At 48.9% G+C, this 20709-nt stretch overlaps 2 protein-coding genes across 4 annotated transcripts; both read left to right on the forward strand.

The window, feature by feature from the left end:
* The first annotated feature begins 3491 nt into the window (after nucleotides 1-3491).
* grk1b (G protein-coupled receptor kinase 1 b) lies at nucleotides 3492-10915 on the forward strand. 2 transcript variants are annotated; one of them, XM_086177212.1, is made up of 8 exons: nucleotides 3492-3684; nucleotides 5318-6031; nucleotides 6859-6986; nucleotides 7677-7834; nucleotides 8676-8759; nucleotides 8850-8974; nucleotides 9680-9881; nucleotides 10215-10915. In XM_086177212.1, the coding sequence occupies exons 2-8, from the start codon at nucleotides 5333-5335 to the stop codon at nucleotides 10496-10498; spliced, it is 1680 nt and encodes a 559-aa protein (XP_086033338.1). In that variant the 5' UTR covers nucleotides 3492-3684; nucleotides 5318-5332; the 3' UTR covers nucleotides 10499-10915. The 2 variants fall into 2 exon arrangements, with proteins under 2 accessions (XP_086033338.1, XP_086033339.1); XM_086177213.1 differs by lacking the exon at nucleotides 3492-3684 and adding an exon at nucleotides 4306-4384.
* Nucleotides 10916-15034: 4119 nt separating this feature from the next.
* LOC147216534 (claudin-15-like) lies at nucleotides 15035-20697 on the forward strand. 2 transcript variants are annotated; one of them, XM_086177215.1, is made up of 5 exons: nucleotides 15035-15251; nucleotides 17644-17808; nucleotides 18670-18751; nucleotides 18830-18940; nucleotides 19952-20697. In XM_086177215.1, the coding sequence occupies exons 1-5, from the start codon at nucleotides 15035-15037 to the stop codon at nucleotides 20049-20051; spliced, it is 675 nt and encodes a 224-aa protein (XP_086033341.1). In that variant the 3' UTR covers nucleotides 20052-20697. The 2 variants fall into 2 exon arrangements, with proteins under 2 accessions (XP_086033341.1, XP_086033340.1); XM_086177214.1 differs by lacking the exon at nucleotides 15035-15251 and adding an exon at nucleotides 16217-16567.
* The last annotated feature ends 12 nt before the right edge of the window (nucleotides 20698-20709 follow it).

Raw genomic sequence — 20709 nt, forward strand, 5'->3', positions numbered from 1 at the left:
GGAATGGACACGCTGCCCACATAGACATAGGAAGACACATTATTTGCGTTGGATAAATAATTTTCGGACCAATCGGGTGAAAGTGGGCATTTTTCCACGGCGCACCTGATGATCTCTCACGGCACAGCGGTTGGGAAACACCGATCTAGATAATGGATGAAGGAATCCATGATTGCGTGCAGAAGATGTGTCTGCAAGGCTCAGCACAGGCCCAGGACATCTGGTCCACTAGGAGGAGACAAAACCCATGGCATGTTTGTTTGTTTGTTTGCAGATCGCTTCTCCCAGGGTTGTGCTGCAGCTGATTCCTTCACATGGACACTTTTCTGTGGTTGTGAGACGGATGTGTCAGGTTTGAGAGTAAACAGGAGGATTCAGCCGGTGGAAAGGCAAAGGAGAGGGAGAATGGCGAGGCAGCAAAGACATACAGAATAATTAAATGTGAAGAATAGCAAGAGCATGATAAAATATAATACATCAGGGTTTAATATTTGTGAAATATGATTGTCAATACTGCAGACGAGTCACGGACAGAGTCATAATTAGTTCAAATAAATGACGTGAACCAAAAAGTCAACAAAAGCAAATATATGAAACTTTGTCATACTCTTGTGCACGACTTATCTTTCACTTGTTACTTAAGACACTTTATAGTTTATTTGTATTTCTAATACTCCCTTTTTCTTTTTTTTCTTTTTTTTTACTGTTTATACATTTTTCTACTATTATTTATTATTGTTATATTTTCCTGTAACTGGCACAACAATTTCCTTCGGGATGAATAAAGTTGTTCTTATTCTTATTCTCACTTTAAAATCAAATATTTTAAATGAACTAAAGGCCAGGCTGGTTATCTTCTCGAAGCGTGCAGTAATGATGAGTTTGATGAATTTCAAAAAGAAGGTTGTGTGTTCTGCTCTGGCGGAGCAGCCCGTCTCAAACCAGGCTCTGAAAAGGCACTCGTTTCACCGGCCGGCCGGAAGGGGCTCTGAAGCCCTGCTCAGATGATCTCAACCAGAGCAGGACGTGAAGGGATTGAGGAATCTGAAGACACCCAGAGCTACAGAGCGACGCTGCGGCGCCACCAAAGAGGGCGGCGTGGAAAGACTCAACGAGGAACGCTGGATATTTGCATTCAACGCAATGAATGAACAGAAAGCCTGCATCGCTGATAGCGGGAGGCTTTCTGAAAAATAAAATAAACCCCCTCTCGACCCGAACGAACAAATGCGCTGACAGATCCGCCCGCCTCGCTCAAAGGAAGTCATACTTCCATGTGTCGACGGGCGATGGAGAGTGTGGAGAGGACGCCGCGGACGGCGAGATGTTCGCGTGGCGAATGTTCGCTTCGGGGAAGAGTCCCAGATCATTCGGCGCCTCGACAAATTCCGCGCAGCGGTTTTCCCGGACGTTCTGCGGCGTCTGCGAGCCGGCCTCCGTCTTTTTGCCGATCGGCGAGCCGTCATGGCGTGAGGAGCGTCCTCGGAGGACTCACTGGGTCAGCGGGGCGGCGCCGTCGGCCCCGATTAAAGATTAATGTCTTGAGTGAGAACATTAACTTCCAGTGCCGTTTTTTAACAGCATCTCCCTTTAATCAGCTGAGGAGCGGAGCACTTACCCCCGGGCGGCGCCGGGATCACGGACCGCTCGACAACCGCGACGTTTGTGCAAATGTAATGGGATTTATAACCGGCGCTGCATTAATTAAAGCACAAAAGCTTATCGGGCTAATTTGAGCAGAGCAAAATGCCAGCGATCAATTAGCCGGCGGTATAAATAGCAGCGTGACCGACTAAAACCAAATATTTGATTAAGAAGGAGCGGGAGTCAAAGGTGGCGGTCCACGTGACTCGTCCTGGACGCTCACCTTTCGACCCGGGGATGACGGCGGCGCTTAGATCGATGCGCTTTTCAGCCGCAGACTAAACTCCTGGTCTGAGCGGGCGGGTCGGTTCTCCGTCACTGAGCTGGATTAGGCCTGAAAGTAAAATCTGTTTCACCTCTACCCCTTCAAATAGGATTTGCGGACAGCCCCGGTTTGCGGCAGCGCACAGGAAATGCACTTAAAACGGGTTCAGATGGGATCACAACTGATGCTGCGGGTCAAAGTCTGTTCCTCCGGGGGAGCTGCGCTCGGACCGCTCCTCCACTCGGTGCCAAAACCATCGCATTTCCCATCGCGCTTTCACCCCAAATGGCTGCTTCTGTACACTTTTCTTCTTTTAACAGCACGTCGCGGCTTATAACTGGATATCTCGCTTTGTAATATTTGGGTCAATCTGTTTTACTTCACGGATAGTTTCCAGTACATGAGATGAGGCGTACTTTAATGATCCCGTGCTTGGGATTGTTTTGCACCTGCAGCAGCAGCAAGACATACAAGGACAAGACAAGCTGAAAATACACGTAAAGAATAAGTAAAATAAAAGAAATAAATCATATTTAAGATAAAAAAAACAAACAAACTCGCTTTTAAATGGAATATGTTCTCCCTCCTATATCTTCGTAGAATAATCATCTTCTTTTGTCGGCGCAGCAAACTCCCACGATCAATAGCGGCGAGTTAGGAAGGTGTTGACTTTGCGTGGCCTCCAGGCTGTGAAGCTCTGGGCGTTACATCATGTTTGTATTAAAAGCGCAGCGCAAATAAAGTGTGGCTGAATTTTGACTGATTGGCGTTTGACACAGTTTCAGTCTAAGTCCCTCTTTGCACAGCTAAAAAACTAAATCCTCTCACCTGAGATGTACCTGCGCCGCGCCCGTGTCCGTCCTCCGTGCACGGCGCTCACATCGGCTGCGGCCGACGATGAATCTGGAGACGGATTCGGCTGTAAAAGTTTGCCGGCTGATTCTGTGAAAAATAAAACGAGGGTTCTGTGAAACACGGCGAAATGTGCATCGAGAGCTGCAGTGCATCGACAACAAGCCCGTCCTCGCTTTTACATCTTCTGTCATAAATGTATGGGGAATAATAAGAATAAGAATAAGAACAACTTTATTTATCCCGAAGCAAATCGTTGTGCCAGAGTTTCAAGTGAAACACGACAATAATAGATAATAGTAGGAAGGAGGGAGAATAAGAAATACAATAAAATATAAAGTGTCAAAGTTAAGGCTATCAAGTGTATCAGGGAACATTCATATGTTTTTTCCAAAGGAAATTAGGATTGTGTATGTTTGATTAAACATATTCAGCTGTTATTGAGCGGACGGGATTAAATCATCGTTTACGAGTCCCTTTGTAAAGCATCGTTGGGCCTCGTCGTCCGACCAGAGTTTCTTTAATTTTGCTGAGAAAAAAAAAAAATTCCTGTCATCTCCGTGCAGAACGCGCACGTGAATGAGTGCCGGTCGCTTCTAAGTTAGTACACGATTCCCAATCAGTAATCACTCCTGCTGCTAGTTAGACTAATAGCTGCGGCCAACTTGCTCCCTCCAATAATATCAGGGTTCTAATCCGCGGCAGCTAATGAAACACCAAGTAGGATTTCAGATGCTCCTGTCTCTCCTCCACGCCGGGCTGTGTGGGCGGAGGTGTCGGCGACGTGACGGGACCGCTATGTTTTCCATTTACCCCTCTTGATTAAACAAGAAGGAGCAGAGAACTTGGGTCTGGATGCATCCTCGCCGGATTTAAATTATCGCCACTTACATCTCGTTCGACCGCGACGGTGACAGCGTTGGGTGAGTGTCGCCCGGACGAGGCCAAGCAAATTAAATCTTATATATCGAGGCAAAGCAAAAGCGATGCCTCCGAAATGTTTCGAGTGTTTTGATCATTAAGGATACGTAGGAATAAATCATCTAAAACCAATCGGCGCTTCATAGGGTACCAAAAAAAAAAAATGCTTCATTTACTTTTGGAAACACTTTGGAGTTCAGCCGCTCCAGCAGAGGCTGTGCATGCTCAAAGTATTTGAAAAGGTTTTGGAAAGTTTGTCTAAAAATGTAGGTTAATTAAGAAGGAGGTCATCTCTGAGTAAGTCTCCAGGGTATCAACAGTCAGGGTTAATTGGATTGTGTGGAATCAGGAGAGCGTCAAGCAGCCAACAGTATCACTTTCAGGACTACATGTACCAGGTCGACGCAGAGCGTGAAATATACATCGGGAAAGACTCCGGGCAGGGATTTGCTTCGCTTTTCCCGTTCTGCTGTTGTCATATTATCATATTGTCATATTTAGAAAAGATTCATATTTAAAAAGGAAGGACGGAGCAAAAAAAAAAAAAAGAAAAGCTGTGTATCGACATTATAAAGGGGAGATAATCCGCTGTGCTAGAATACCCAGATGGGAGCCGGGATGAGGAAGTGAGATCTCAGAGAGAGCTGGTGTCTCCTTACTTGGACAACGCCTCAAGTCTTTTGTGAGCCTTTCCAGCAGAAGGTGCGCCCGAGATTGATTTCCAGGGCGCAATAACCGCAGCCCGAAGCATTCTTTAGTCTTTTATTTTTCCATTTTAACAGCAGGGTGCAGCACATCACCGCATTTCCACCCTCCTGTGGTATTTCCATGGCTGTCCGTCTGAGTCGGTCAGATTTTTCAGGTGATTTGAGGGTACTTTCCATGTGACACCAAGAGGTAGCTAGCGCAGAGCACAGAAGGTATGACAGGATGTATCTGTGAATATCCAGGCTGGGCGACCTTGTGGCTCGAGTACCGGACAGAGGAAATAACGTCCTGAGAGAAGTGCACGCTGATGGTCGCAGAAGCTAAGATGACTGGACATCTGCTCGGGTGAAAGCCGGCAGCGACGACATTTACAAACGCGGGTTCATTTCCACCAAAAGGATACAGAACTTTCAGTTCCCTCTGACTTCTCCTTGAGAAGATACCAGGTTCCCGTGGCCCTCTGTGGTTTGTTCTGTTCTTCCGGGAACATACAGAGTCGCGGAAAGTAGGAGAAACAGCGCGTCACCTGCGGACCAGGAACTTTCAGGTCCGCCCGTCAGAATGACGGAGAGCTGAGTTGCACTGCTTGAACTTACATGGCAAATAGGTCCAATGGGTCCAGTGGAGTCAATGGGGTCAAAATGTATCGTGTTCTTCAAACAGGTTCTTGTTTCTGCAGAAAGGTCCTTCAGTTCAAATGCACCTCATGATAGCAGAGGGGAAAAAGGCTGAACAGTGACAGGGCTGAGGATGATAAGAAACAATGGCGAGGAGGCACGTTTGTTTTATGGGTAGGGCGCGAATCGGTTTGGGAAACATCGGCTGAGGTGGATCCGATCGGGTGCGTGAATCTTAACAGAAAGGAATGGAAAGAAAGGAACGGAATCGTCCCCTTCGCTCATTCCGATCTCAATTTGTTTGTGACAGACAAAAGGCCCGGCCATGGACATCGGTGGTTTGGAGACGGTGGTGGCCAACTCGGCCTACGTGTCGGCCCGCGGCAGCGTGGACGGAGCGGCGGCGGCCTCCATGCGCGATAAGAAGATGCGAGCGCGGCTGAAACTCCCCCATATCAGAGATTGCGAACACATGAAGACCACCGTGGACACGACCTTCGACAGCATGTGTGTCAGACAGCCCATCGGCAAGCGTCTCTTCCAGCAGTTCCTGGAGAGCGACCCGACCCACAAGAGCGCCGGCGAGCTCTGGAAAGATATTGAAGACTATGTGGTATGCCAAGAGAAGGAAAGAGTCCAGAAGGCCCAGAAAATTGTCAACAAGTACTACGAGTCGTCGTCGAAGAATTTTTGCAGCTTCTTGGAGGAGAAGGCCGTCACCCGAGTTAAAGAGGACTTCAAAAATGTCCACGGGGATTTGTTTAAGGAGAGCGAGCAACAGCTGCTCAAACACCTGGATAAGAAGGCCAGAGACGGATTCAAGAACAGCATGTACTTCCTGCGATTTGTCCAGTTCAAATGGCTGGAGAGCCAGGCTTTCGATGAGGAGTGGTTCATGGACTTCAGGGTCCTGGGCAAGGGAGGTTTCGGGGAGGTGTTCGCCTGTCAGTCCAAGGCTACGGGTAAAATGTATGCCAATAAAAAGCTGGATAAAAAGAGGCTGAAGAAGCGTAAAGGCTACCAGGTAAAGCACCGCACATGTGGCGTCACCATTACGATACCGTTGGTTCGGGCGTTTAAATTCACAAATCCGGCCCGCGATCCCGAAGGTTCAAGCCAAAAAGGTGCGTCTTAGATGACGGCGGTCGGATGTGCGGTCGGTCTAGGCTTACATCTCTTGCAGAGCACCAGATATCCACAAACACTGCACGTCCTCCTTTTCTATCTGTAAAGCTCGCATTATTTGGCTCACATTTCAAAGCAGCTCTTGAGATCCAGAGTTCTAAATTGTTGTTTTAAGACACGCTCTGAATGGCCGGGCTGTGAACCGGCGTGGACACGGTAGCCTGCTGATGTGAACGGCCCAGGAGCGTCCTAATCGGTTGCAACAACACTTTGTTCCACCGGCAGCCTCATCATGAGGGGAATGCGAGAGCGACCGCTGGGGTTTAGCTTGAACCGCAACGGATCATCCAAAGAAGCTTGTGATTCTTAAGGACCTCACAAAGCAGCTCAGAGACACACAAAGAAAAAGAAGGCAGGGGCTTCACGCCGACCGCCTCTGAAAGCATCGCTGGATAATGAACTTATCGTTTTCTGTCAGGCATCAGCGCCATGCTAGCTCCGAGCACATGCAAAACAAGGTGGTCCATCAAACAAGGCGGTCCATCAAACAAGGTGGTCCATCAGTACCGACCCCGCTGACGTGATACGATGGCAGCGGTACTTCAAATACAGTCATATTTTGGCTAACGGGGCCACGAGTTCCGAGGAGATAGCTTCAGCTGTGAAATGTACCACCGCTACATCGAGTTGCTCGGAAATCTGTGCTAACGCCTGCTTTGTGTTCAGGGAGCGATAGTGGAGAAGCGCATTCTGGCAAAAGTCCACAGTCGCTTCATCGTGACGCTGGCGTACGCCTTCCAGACCAAGACCGACCTCTGCCTGGTCATGACCATCATGAATGGTGGGGATCTCAGGTGCTCCAAAGCAACGCCAAAGACATCACACTCCCGTATCCACCATGAAAATGACACGGCTCACGATGCTGTCTGCCGTTAACACCATGGAAACACTTTTCCAACCCCCCCCCATCGCCACTAATTAACCTAAGTATAGATAAACCTCACAGCTAATATACAGACTAGGCCATCAGGTGCGTCACACCTTAAGTCAGAGAATAACTTAAGGAGCCTTTAGCTTCTCTCCCACCTTCAGAAGCTTCATGGCTACTTCACAAAGTTATTTATGGTACATTTATATTCCCGTTGCGGCGTACTGACCCGCTGCTTTTTGGAGCTTCGGAAAGCAGCTCCTGTAAAAATGAAACAGCGATCAGCTGCAAAGCGGCGACCTTTCCCCCAAACATTTTCAAGTTACTTAAAGTACCTGGGTTACAACGAGAAGTTACCCGAAAGATGAAGCCCGTATGGAGAGGAAATGTCCCAAAGTTTAACAGAACCCAACGTCAAACTAAGAGCTAAAGAAGAAAAGTAGCTTACAATTAGCAACGGGTTAGCTAAAAATATTACAAACGGTAAAAAACGGATCACTTTTTGTCAAATAACCGTCAAATAACTTGAGGCACACGGCTCGCCATGATTCTCTCAGTCGTCTTCTACTTAAGCCTCCTCAGATAGTGACTGGTATCCTCCTCCGTCTCCTCGTAGGTTTCATTTGTACAACGTGGATGAAAAAAATCCTGGTTTTGACGAGAAGAGAGCGTGTTTCTACACGGCTCAGGTGATCTGCGGCCTGGAGCACCTTCACCAGCACAGGATCATCTACAGGGATCTGAAGCCGGAGAACGTCCTGCTGGACGACGCCGGTGAGACCTTCCCTCTGCAGCGCCACATACTTCTGTGGTCCACATCTACGCCAGTTAGCTTAGCAAAGTGAATGCTAGCCTATTTCATCAGCTATTCTTCATTCGTGGACTCACTCTTCGGATCACTTCACTGCAGTTGAAGAGTGCCATGAATCGTGATTAGCATTATGCTAAGCTAATTAACACCCCCCACCCCGCAGAGAAAAGACCGGCATCGCTGTTCCCGTCTTTCCACTGTGCTGATGGCAAGCGGGCCGAAACGTTTGCTCGTCCGTTTTAATTCGGGCTTTTCCGGCCCCCTGAAGCTGACTCACCTGAGCCAGAGTTAATTAGCATGGTGACCTAGCCTGCAGCGCTAACCAGTTCTATTAGTGGATCGGGGCATTGGACCAGAGGGTGATTAGCCTACATTAACGTGATGTAAACAAGGATAAAAATATTGCCTTCTCACTGCAGAAAGCGAAGGGAATATTGTCAGGGTTCCAGCTCTTAGCGCAGATTACCTTCCGGGACTCTTTCAACAACAGGTTGAGCTACATGGCAGAAACCCAGTGGGAACAGGAAAGGCGTTCGGGGCTCCGCTTCCATTAGAGCCACAGCTGTTGTTTATACGGATTCTTTTTTTTTTTTAACTGCTTAACAATTGATCGCGTAATCTGATTTGAAAACAGTGTCGGGGAGCACAATATTTTTCGGGACGACGTTCGATTCCCGTTTGCGTCCCGGCACTGAGAGTTAGCGTGAAGCGTGATTTCCTAAACGAGGCCTCCGTCATCGGCCGAGGGTTAACCCTAACCCTAACCCTAACCCTAACCCTAACCCGCTGTGCTTTCTCACGCAGGACACGTCCGCCTGTCCGATCTGGGTCTGGCTGTCGAACTCCCGCCTGGAAAGGACACGACCACTGGATACGCGGGAACTCCGGGTGAGCGAAGCCATCCTGAACCTACGGGGCGAGGAGGGAAAAATTGGGCGTGTTTCTCTGACAACCCCACCGTACGCCGTCCCCCGATAGGTTTCATGGCTCCAGAGCTGATACAGAAGAAACAATACGACTACTCGGTGGACTACTTCACTCTGGGAGTCACCGTGTTTGAGATGATTGCAGCCAAAGGGCCTTTCAGAGTCCGAGGGGAAAAGGTAAAAGTCGAAGGAGCGTGCTGACAGTGTAGAAGGACTCTCTTCGCACCCGTCGGTCCGTCTAGCCTTCGCCTTGGCGTGTAGGTGTTAAAAACAGAAAACACCGGATTTTTCAATTACCTTTGGTCCAAGACGGAGGAGGAGAAGGATGAAATGCGGTGCAAAGCGCTGGGAATACATCCAAACTTGTACGCCTGCGGGTGTTTGATCAGTCGAAAGGTACATTTCAATCCACCGGTCCACAGGCCTGAGCACGCCAGGAGGACCTGGGTTCTGTTCCCAGCAAGATGTTTAGATGTTTAGGGCCAGGAAACATTTCCATACGTCCACTAACATCTCGATGTCCTCGGCACCGTGGATTTCATTCTTCTTCTCCAGGGGTTGCTCCCTCAGGGTCACCTTCCTCCATCTAACCTTCTCCTCTCACACCAACTCACCTCCTGTCCTCTTCCCCTCCATCCATAAACCTCCTCTCTGGTCTTCCCCGAGGCCTCCTCCAAACGCAGATCTTCACCATCCCTCCTCTGTCCATGTCCAAACCATCTCAGTGTGACTTGACGCGTATATTTCAAGATAAATGGATGTAAACCGGAGGTACCTCAGAATACCTTGTATTTCAGAGGTATATCTGTGTCGCTGTCCAAGGATTCACCAAGCTGAATGGAGATGCGTTCTCAGAGGTTCCGGTGCCTTGGTTCTGTTCAGGTGGAGAACGACGAGGTGGTCCGCAGGATCCTGAACGATGCGGTGGCCTACACGCCCGGCTTCAGCAAGGAGTCCAAGAGTTTTTGCGACGGGCTGCTGGAGAAGGACCCCGCCAAACGCCTGGGCTTCAAGAACAACGAGTGCGCCGAGCTGAAGAAGCACGCCTTCTTCAAGGAGATCAACTGGGGCCGCCTGGAAGCCGGTGAGCGACTCGGCGAGGGAGTGCACGTTATTGGAAGCCAGGCAGAAAACAACGGTACAATCATGCACGAGATGTCTGGTGCGGAAGACCTCAACGGTACTGGACCACGAAAGTCAAATTGGGAAACCGTAAGAGGTCATTTTTTGGGGGGTTTTGGCCCTAAAAAGTAAATATCCGGCTGTATCCGGGTCGTTCCACCTGGCTAGCACAAAATGAATTTTTCTCAAAGCGCGGTACCGAACGGGGTACGATGGAGGAAGGAACGCAACCACGAACTGACGGACGCTTGCTTCCTTTCATAGATTAATGCAGAAACGTGTGTTTCTTCCAAAGGCATGATGCCCCCGCCGTTCGTCCCCGACCCCAGGATGGTCTACGCCAAAGACATCGACGACGTGGGCGCTTTCAGCACCATCAAGGGCGTGGTCATGGACAACAAGGACACGGACTTCTTCACCGAGTTCGCCTCCGGCAACATCCCCATCCCCTGGCAGGAGGAGATGGTGGAGACGGGTGTGTTCGGGGAGATGAATATCTGGGGCGAGAACGGAAAGCTGCCCAACGACCTGGACCCAAATTTTGTGGAGGCCAAAGGCGGAGGCTGCGTGCTGCTCTGAGCCAGGTAGAGCGGGAGGCGGCCGTAGACATGTAAATGAGGAATAACGACCCGTGAAACATTTAGAGATTGGTATTATTCTGTAATTTGTACCACGATTTGCATCGTTGTACTCAATAAGAACTGTGAATGTACATGTACAAAGTATACCGTATCACCATTATATCTCATTATATTATATTACCGCGTTCCGTGCGATGCGTCACGTGTGGCGTATCGTGCAGAACAGGAAATATGTAAATATGTCGAAGTAGAAACGGCAGGCGTCGTTTGTATAACCTACAATGTTTGAGCCGATGAAAAACAACTGTACGCCGTATGAAGTCGTTATTCTGCATCTGTTATCAGATGAATGTAGAATAGAGGTTAAAGGGCAGATAGAACTGTTAAAAGCAACAAATAAAAATGTCGCAAAGCACCGGCGCGTGTTGAGTTTGAGGTGAAGTGAAAAGCACATGGTGAAGCTCAGGCTGGACACGCCGACGTCCCGCACTCCACTTTAGAAGACCAAACTTCAAATGTCAGCTTTGGGTTTGGAAATGAAGCTGATTTCCAACGTTCTTTCTGTCGAACGACACCTTCTCATCTCCACCGACCCGCTCCGATGACGAGCAAACACACACACACACACACACACACACACGTGCAGAAAACGTTACGCAATCCGGCTCCCTCAAGAGCCGGTCGGTCACGTTTGAGCTCAACGCTGCCTTCCGATGATGACTTTGGACTTCAGTGCTTGACGACAGAAATGCATTTGCATGAAAAAGGTGAGCGAAGCCTGGGGTTTCTGGTTGTCAGCAGAGTCCATCCACCGCAGGAATGGAGATACCAGAGCTCACCTGGAAGACGCAGCGCTCCGGGCGGCGGCGGCGGCGGCGGCGCAGGGATTAGCAGTGCACTCTCAGGGCGCTGAGGTGCACTGCAACCAAACCCTGCTCCCTCCAACGATGGATGTCTGAGCTGCATCGGTGACGGGCGCGGCTCGGCCAGCAGCTCTGAAATATCACCAAAAGATCGGGAATAAAAGATTCATTTCAGCCAGTGAGAGCTGCTTAAACATTTGCGGGCGTTAAATGTTGCAACATCTGGCGACCCTGGAAAATGTAAGAATAATTCATTTTATTTGAGGCGCCTTACTGGACACTCATGGCCGCTGTACAGAAATATATAAATACACACAAAATACAGATTCAATAAAAGTGACAAAATGGTAAAAGTACAATAAATAAACAAATGAATAAATCATTAACTTATGGCGACTTATATCTATATGTGTGTTATAGTGAAGAAAAATGACAATAATCATACAGTCATTGGTGGAATAATAATATATAATTATAAATGATAAAATATATATTTCCTGGAGGATTTAGTATAGATGCAGGAAAACAATTAATACACTGTTCAATTAGCATAACTGACAAAGAATAAATGCATTATAAACGCATTTATTAATAGTTGCGAGTTGGGTAAATAAAGTTATTTCAGAGCCCCGGGCGTCCCGGGAAATTCATTCAATGGAAAAAGTAAAAAAAAAAACAAAAACATAAAAATAAAAAATAACCACACGAAGCCGTTCAAGAGTTCTCTGAATTTGCAACGATCCATCTTCGGCCTCCGTGACGATCACCTAAATGTTTGAGCGACCCGTATTAATTGTGCATTTTTTACAAAATATGTTCACAGACTGTGACCAGCAGTAAGTGGAGTGTGTGTTCATTTGTGAACGGACAATCCCGGCCGACCGCGGGTCGGCTGCAGTCGCTCGGATCATTTCCAGAGCCTCCCTGCATGAGCGCCAAACGGAAAGAGAGCCGCCGTCTCAGTCACCGATGGTGATTTATTGTCCCGCGTACTTCACCCAAACTCCATCACATCCACAAAGAATGACTGTTCCAAGCTGTACAAACAACAGGCCGCGCTTTCTGAAGGCGCCTGGCTGAGCTCACAAATGATTCACAATCTAAATTTATTCTTGCACAAAGGACGTTTCAGCTATTACATAAATCATGAAAAAAAAAAGCAGAGCGATCAGCTCGTGAACTAATCAATATCAATAGGTCTGCGTTGCCTGATAGCGACGGGGGAAAAGATCGCATAACAATCAGAAGGTGGTCCGAGGGAGACCTTGAGGGAGAATATTACTTTGCAAGTTTCAGTTCCATCCATCGGTGCCTCTTTAACCCACAGGGCGTCTTCATGACCCCCAACACACAGAAGCAAAACATCTCCGGCAGAGCAACCTTATTTCTCACCACGGACGCAAGACGAGACGAGATGAGATGGACTTTATCGATCCCGCGATCGAGCAACAGAGCGGGAAAGTGTAGGGTAGAAAAGCCTGCAAATAGTAATAACGGGAAGAATATGCAAATAAAGGATGTAGATACAGGCAAGCGAAGTGCAATAAAATAGAAAATATAAGGTTAAATAAAAGGGAACGACAAGGAACAGTAGAAGATGTGGGTAGTAAAGAAGAAATGATCGTAAGGTGTCCCGGAGAACGTGTTAATATAATGTAAATATTGCACGGATGAAGGTGCGAGCTGGAGATGGAGGCGGCGAGGCGGCGCGATAAATGTGTTTTGTGATGCCTGTAAAATATCTGGATATTTACAGCTCCCTGTCCGGGAGCGAACGGCGGACGGGAACCGCAGAAGGCGGTCGGTCCGACGGGCCACGTCGCCTCCGGGGGGGGGAGACGGCGCTCTGCCGGGAGAGCCCGGATCCAGACCTTCATCTGGACGTAACTTGCGACCCGCGCCGCCCAGTGGCTGCTGCAGACCGGCTGCAGACCGGCTGCAGACGGGCTGCAGACCGGCTGCAGACCGGCTGCAGACGGGCTCATCGGCTGCAGACGGGCTCATCGGCTGCAGACGGGCTCATCGGCTGCAGACGGGCTCATCGGCTGCACGGCCGGCGGCGGTCAGAAGGATCAGAGGGACTTTCTATGGAAACCCTCCCGAGCGTTCACTTCTACAAGCTGACCTTCGGTCAGGAAATCAAATCTTTATGGAAAACGAAAGGCCGTGTCGGACGGAGCGGGACGTGTCTCTCCAACGCCACGGCGTGTCGGAGATGTTCAAAAAAATAAAAGCTCGACGGCGACGTGACTTTTTAAAACGTTCGGCCTTCAGTCGTCTCCCGTCTTCGCACGCCGACCGCCGTCTTCTGGCGTCCGTGCGTTGACGTGACCGCCGCTCGGCACGCCGGGGTGCCTTCTGGCGGCGGCACGTGGCACGGCTTCATCCCGGAGCGCAGCTGAAGCGAACTTTCCCTTTAAGCGGGGAGGTCAGTGCGGACACCACTTAATGAATATTTCAGGTGACTGAGGGAAGGGCGAGGAAATAAAATATTAACAGAAAAAAGATTATGATTTAAAGCCGGAATATCGGTTCAATACAGTAAGTATATGACAGAACTTTGAACCGCGCTTCTAATAACTTGTTGACCGAAGAATATTCGCGTTTGATAAGATACAGGCCTCGTCCCGGGAGGGCGAAACAAAGATCTCTGCACGTTCTCTCCCCAGCCTTTGCCCGGATGGCCGGGATGCAACGGCTCCCGGACGTAAACGCCGCTCCCGGATCCATTTTGACAGCCCTCCGTGCACTTAATGTACAGAGAGAGGCTGGAAGTGCCGTGTGTGTGTGTGTGTGTGTGTGTGTGTGTGTGAATAAGCCAGCCTTTGGCCAACTCCTTCCAGGGTCAACACGCCGTTAACAGACATCACCATTAAATCTATATGTTCCAGTAGAAAAAAAAAAAAGACTCTGAATGCAACTTTTGTCCACTTTCAAACTTGTTAATGCTTAACCGGCTTTAAAATACACTCTTTCTGCCCTCAATAAATCACCCGATAAACCTCTTTTTTTTTCTTCCCCGGGTATCTCGACGCGCCCCTCCATTTAGTGATTCCCGCGTCGGTATTTACACACCGGACTCGAAATAACCTCGGTAAAATTGCAAATTTGCAGACACGATGTGGACGCCGGGCGCCCGAGAGAGGCTTTTTTTTTGTTTGTTTTTTTAAACCCGCATTCAGGATTATCCGTCTTTTCTATCGCCGTGGGATATTGAGTGATTCTATCTAGAATAGCAATGAAAACTAAATGCAGCAATAAACGAGCCGCAGCGCAGAGTGAAAATTCCTGCGCCGGCTGAGACGCTGGTGGATGTCAAGCTGCAGTCACTGTTTTACTGTTTTATCTCCAACCCCCACAAGATCAAACGAGGGGGAGCGAGAGGAAGGGAAAGGAAAAAAAAAAAAAAAAGGCTCATTGTATACTTACATTTCTATGGTAACATGCCCGGCAAGTGAAATGTCATCAATTTTGGGCGGGAATAGCGAGACTTATAATGTAGCTACGGCCGACAAATCAATGATCAAATTAGTTGAGGTTTGAGTGCATGGGAAAAAAAATCCTGAGTCACCTCCCAAAATGTATATCAGATACAGAAGTTACGAATAGAGAACCCCGCAGAGGAAATATCTCACAGTTTTGCTAATTATTAATAGTAAATTACAGTCAGGATGAAAGATATCGTTGAGATCGTGGCACTTTTCTTTGGTTTTGGGAGCTGGATACTGATTTTCGTCTCACTGGAGGATCAGTATTGGAAAGAATCCACCACAGAGGGCAGCGTCATTACGACCTCCACAATCTATGAGAACCTGTGGATGTCCTGCGCCAGCGACTCCACGGGGATCTATAACTGCCGTGACTTTCCCTCACTTTTTGCTCTCCCCGGTAAGTAAATTCACAAGTTGCGACTGGATGTTGAGATTGCTCACCGCCGTGTCTAAAGAGGACGTCTGGGAATCGAGACCCGTTTCATCCCGACGGGGATAAAACAAATTCATCGGTGCTTTTTGATGAGAAATTTCAGCCCCATTTTTCCCTGATGATTCAGCCGGAATGCGGCTGAGTAGGCATTTTCTGATCTCCAACGTCAGCATGTGAGGGGACCTTTCTGCCGCTCACAGTAAGACCCAGACTTTCTTCTGAAAAATAATCAGATCTTTAGCCCGGGTTTCCGTGTGATTTATGGATAATTGCAAAAGCCTCGACACTGATTCCAAGCAGAAAACAAACTAATTCTTTTCCAATTGTCGTGACTAAAACGACCAAAAGAAAAATACCGGTTATAACGGGCATCCGATTTTTGCTGTCTTTTCTGTATCAATTGAATTAGTTAAACAGCGAAAGTTAAACATCTACTGTTTAATTTCCACTTGTATTTCACAAGTGCTTATTGCGCCGCGTGCGTCCACCGTGCAGATAATGGTACGATAAGCCGTCGAGGAAACGCCGGCCGCGTGCGTGCGGGCGGACCGCCGTTCCCGGTCCCCCGAGGGTCCCCGCGACCCCCGACCCCTCGCCGATTCCCGCCGCGGCGCGTGGAACCGGGGGGGGGGGGGCGGGGGCGACCCGACCCCCTCCCGCCCCGGGCGCCATCGATAACGCGGCGGCCATGTTGACTCTGTTCAAAGCAAATGTCAGGAGGTGACGAATGGCCCCCGCGGTCTCTGGGTGTTGCTGAGCAGGGTTGAAGGTTGGACTTCACCTCTGTTGTCACGTCGGTCGCGCAAACATTTGGAGGCTTTGAAAAGGTTAAATAGAGAGGGAAATCATAAGTGGCCTATTTGTAATTAATCATTGATTTGTAGTTTTCTGGAGCAGCTCAGCTCAAGGGATGCTGGGAGCGGGTCGACCACACTGAGCGAGCGGGGCTAAACAAACCCAGGCGTTTGTGCGTGGAGATAGCGAGGCGAGGCGAGGCCAGGAGACGTTCTTGCGAGCGTCCTTCTCTCTGGATAACTACGCTTTGGACGGAGATACAGGAAATATGAACGCCACGGTGGAAGCTTTTGCCTTCTTCCTGGGCTTTCTGTCTTGGCTGATGGTCGGCGTGGCCCTTCCCAATCGATACTGGAAGGTCTCCACCGTGGAGGGAAACGTTATCACCACCTCCACCATCTATGAGAACCTCTGGATGTCCTGCGCGACCGACTCGACGGGGGTTCACAACTGCCGCGACTTTCCGTCCCTGCTGGCTCTGAACGGTACGTGGCCTGCGCGACCACGGCTTCGCCGGCATCCGTGATGCGGGGCGACGGGCGCCGAGAAGACCCGCGTGTGGTCGCGGTGGCTTGCGGAGTGACTTCAAGCCAAAAATGAATTCATTAAGGGTTAAAAGGGACGGCGTGGGACGGAGACCAGGGTTAGTCCGAGGACCGGACCTGATTTATGTGGAAATATTCCCGTTTGCCTTTTGTTTTCTTCTGCCGGCTTGAACACGGCGTGATCTGAGCCGCGGCTGTAAAAACACCAGGAGCATTCATTCTCTTGGAACGCCGATAAGCCGCGATAACGGCGGCTGATACAAGATAAGAATGATGATCGGTGATAAGCGGCGATGACCACGGTGAACTCAGATCACCAATTACAGACCGATATCAGAGAGCCAATAACGTCCCCGTCGCTGCTCCCGTATTTCTTTACACGACAAACGCGTCAGATAAACGGATTATTTGCCGATAGCGTGGCAGATCGAACAAAGTGACTCATCCGTCAAAAAAAAAAAAAAAAAAAAAAGTTTTATCTGACCCCGAATGCGATTCATACTCTAAAAAAAATAGAAATTTGGATATTTGGATGAAGGCTTGAACTTTGGCTAACTTCGCAAAGAAGAATTGCTTCAAATATTCATTTGGACGATGAGCATATTTACCGAACACCTTCATCTAGGACCAGAGGCGGAGGTTCTCCGCTTCACCGCCCGGGTCTGTCAGTGAACCGTAGCCTCGGGCGATGGTTTCCGGTGGCTTCCCTGCGTGGTGAAGGCCACACGCCTCCAAGTCTGATTCATGATGCACTTCTTTATGTGTTGAGAAAAAAAGGCCCAAAAAAGCATACAAGGTAAGTGACAGCAGTCGCCCTTTCCTGCGCCGGCTGCTGTCACTTCTGACCCCTTCACCTCAAATGGGTTTTGGACATTTCTAACAGACTTGCATCCAATGCAGAATGCATCCAAGAGGGAGTCGCAATGGATTTATCAGTTCTTTAAATACTCCATTGTTTTCTACCAGAAGAACATTTTGCTTTTGGTAACCGCGATTGTGTTTCTGTTTCTGTGCAGGGTACATACAAGCTTCCCGGGCACTGATGATCGCCGCCATTGTGTTCGGCACTTTCGGGCTGGTGGCCACTCTGGTTGGGATGCAGTGTTCCAGGATAGGAGGAGACAACTTCGTCCTGAAGGGGAAGATCGCGGCCGTCGGGGGAGCGTTCTTTGTGCTGCAGGGTAAAAAAAACAAGATGACGGATTGAGTCGTCAAGTGACAAAACGAGGCCGAGTAAATGTTTGTTCGGCGCTCTGACGCTTCCTATCAACCCCAAGATGGCTTCAAAAGTCCTCGTATCGCTGCATTCCCATCTCACCTTTGCGGGGGTGAACACGTCCGCTGCTCCGGGCCGAGCCTTCAGAGGGCACGCTATCAGATAATAGCCCACCGGTTCAAAGGGTTATCTTCGCTCGCGCACAAAGGCCCGTCCTTATCCAATGTGGATGCAGATGTTTGGATTAGTCAAAGCCATTGCGACAGCGGTTTCTCCTGATGCGTCCGCCTGCAGCTCGGAGAAGCGAGGACACCAAAACCTCCGTGTATATCTCGCTCGCCACTTGGCTTTAGCCATTTTGCCCGTCACAAAATCCTTCCGGCACTCTGATTCTACACGTCGGTTCTACCGCTGACTGTCCACGTGAATACGAAACATCAAAATCCCCCCAAGTCGCGGGGCAGGATCAGGGTCGGGTGATCAGGCTGAGATCTGTCGCCGACATCACTCAAGGTCAAGGGAGGGTCATAGATGGCCGGGGCTGAGAACCGATTTTTCAAAGCTCGCGGAGGTTGGAAGAGGACCGAGTTGACGGATCGTGCAATACAATTCCAGAGGCTTTAAAAACCCAGCGACACTCTTATCTTATTTGCATCTCACTTAAACGTTGTGAAGGGCTGCTTTCCAACGGCGTCAGCTGTCATTCATCGTTGTTGACCCGATCACTGATATCCAGAAAACAGGATCTAAAACAGGATATCACCCCTGAACGATCAGCGTGTTTGGCCTGCGCGTGTCCCTTATCGCCCGCTCTGCTGTCCGACAGGGCTTTGCACCATGGTCGCCGTGTCCTGGTACGCCGCCAACATCACCCAGCAGTTCTTCGACGAGTATTTTCCGGGGACAAAGTAAGTCGGCGGCGGTAACGCCTGGCGTTCTTTTCAGCAAAAAGGCGCAGAGTAACACGGACATCTGTTGCGGCGCAGGTACGAGATCGGCGAGGGCTTGTACATCGGCTGGTCTTCGGCGGTGCTGGCCCTGAGCGGAGGCTGCTGCCTGCTGTGCGCCTGCAAGCTGCAGTCGGCCCACGAAAAAGGGTGAGCGCAGGAAAACTATTGGCTTACTGACACGAGGATTCAACTGGGATATTTGTTTCCGCGGGGTTACATTTGGTCGTTTATCCAACGTGGATCTTTTTTGTCGCTAATCGGACAGTTTTTACGTTGTATTGGGCTGAAACTCATGTTTCCTTGAATTCAAGAGGGGGGCGGTTGTTGCTGTAAATGGGACGGGGTTTGAAGCATCGGATAAACCATCTAGTCCAGGGCTCGGCAACCCGTGGGGATCTTCCATCTTTACACTGCCGCCCCGAGCGGCTTGGGAAAATAAATTATAAATATTTAATTGAAGTATATTTCATTTGTGTTCATTTGTTTTTTTAACTTTTAGTTCTGAGTTGGAAGATTATTGCGATCTTGAAATATTAAATAAAATTATATTTATTATTTTTCGCCGCTCAAAATAACGTCACACTGGCGGAAGCCGGTATACCCGCCGGCCGGTTAAGTCCCGATTTGTAGATGCTGAGAGCAGAAGTTCAGGAGCAGAAGTCCCATAAACCAGGTAAAATAGATATTTATGAAGATATTTTGCAAATATCTATTTTTTATTGTTTACCGACACAGTGATTTTTTTCCCGATTTATTTTTAAAATGAAGGTCAAGGCTCCGGGTCAAATTTCAGGTCAAGTTCATTACATAAATAAAATTTAATTTTCTCCGTAATACTTTGTGAATTTCAGAAGCAACACACTTCACACTTATTTATACAAAGTGTGAAGGTAATAAAAAGCGATTTATACAGTGGTACCTTTATTTTAGACGTCACAAAGTAATTGCGGCTCCCAGTGTTTCTTTTCCGAGGAAACCGGGTCCAAATGTCTCTTTGGGCGTTAGAGGTTGCCGACCCCTGGTCTGGGACGTCACGATGGAGATACTTTATCCTGTCCTCTGAATAAGCTGCATTCAACGTGGAACTCCGATTCCTTCAGGGTAAAAGGTTCCCGGGGCTCAGGGGGTCCTGACTGCGTCTCGCCCTTTGCGTTTCAGGCCGTATCCCTACCAGGCTTCCTCCAGGGGACGCGTGGTGTCCACGGCGGAGACGTCTCGCTCCGTCCCCAGCAACTACGGCAGGAACGCGTACGTCTGAGGGGAAACTGCGGAGGCGGAGGGGCCGGTTAGTTGAGAGGAGGTCTGAATCGTACGTGCCCGGCCTCGTGATCACTGTGCGGAAATCATCGTGGGATTTGGGGGATCTGCGGGATTTATCTGTTTTTTACATCTGGATGTATTTGCATCGGTAATTATTTATGGAGCCTTTATGGCGCGGTGTTCCAGCGCGAGGCGATGGCGTATCTGACGGGAGATAGGACGGCAAACGCGCAGTGGAACACCTCCGGGGTCCCGGGAGAATCCCAATATTTGACTATTTCTATCTCCACTCCCCAGATACGGCTTTAAATAACCAAACCTTTAATTCCCCCTTGACATTATCTGAACGATAGCGGGTAGAAGAACAAGTTAGAAGAAAAAAACGTATCTTACGCGGGGTAGGCTTTAAAAAAAACAAACTCCTTCTGCCTGTGTTTTTTTTTACCGAGTACATAAAACTGTATTTCATCTTCCGATCGCTTTTGATTGTTTTTGTAAGAATTACGGTGCGTATTATTGCTTGTAATGCGTTCCTCCTCCTGTTTCCTTCCTGACTTTGTGAGCCGGCTGTCAAGAAACCGGCGGCTCATTTGATTTCATCGACAGATCAAGACCTTTACGTAACCACAGGTTTCCAGAACTAAGGGGAACATCTC

Source organism: Fistularia commersonii, chromosome 29 (genome assembly GCF_037954325.1).
Source record: "Fistularia commersonii isolate RoL2024-O1a breed Wild chromosome 29, RoL_Fcom_v1.0, whole genome shotgun sequence".
In the NCBI taxonomy this organism is placed as follows: Eukaryota; Metazoa; Chordata; class Actinopteri; order Syngnathiformes; family Fistulariidae; genus Fistularia; species Fistularia commersonii.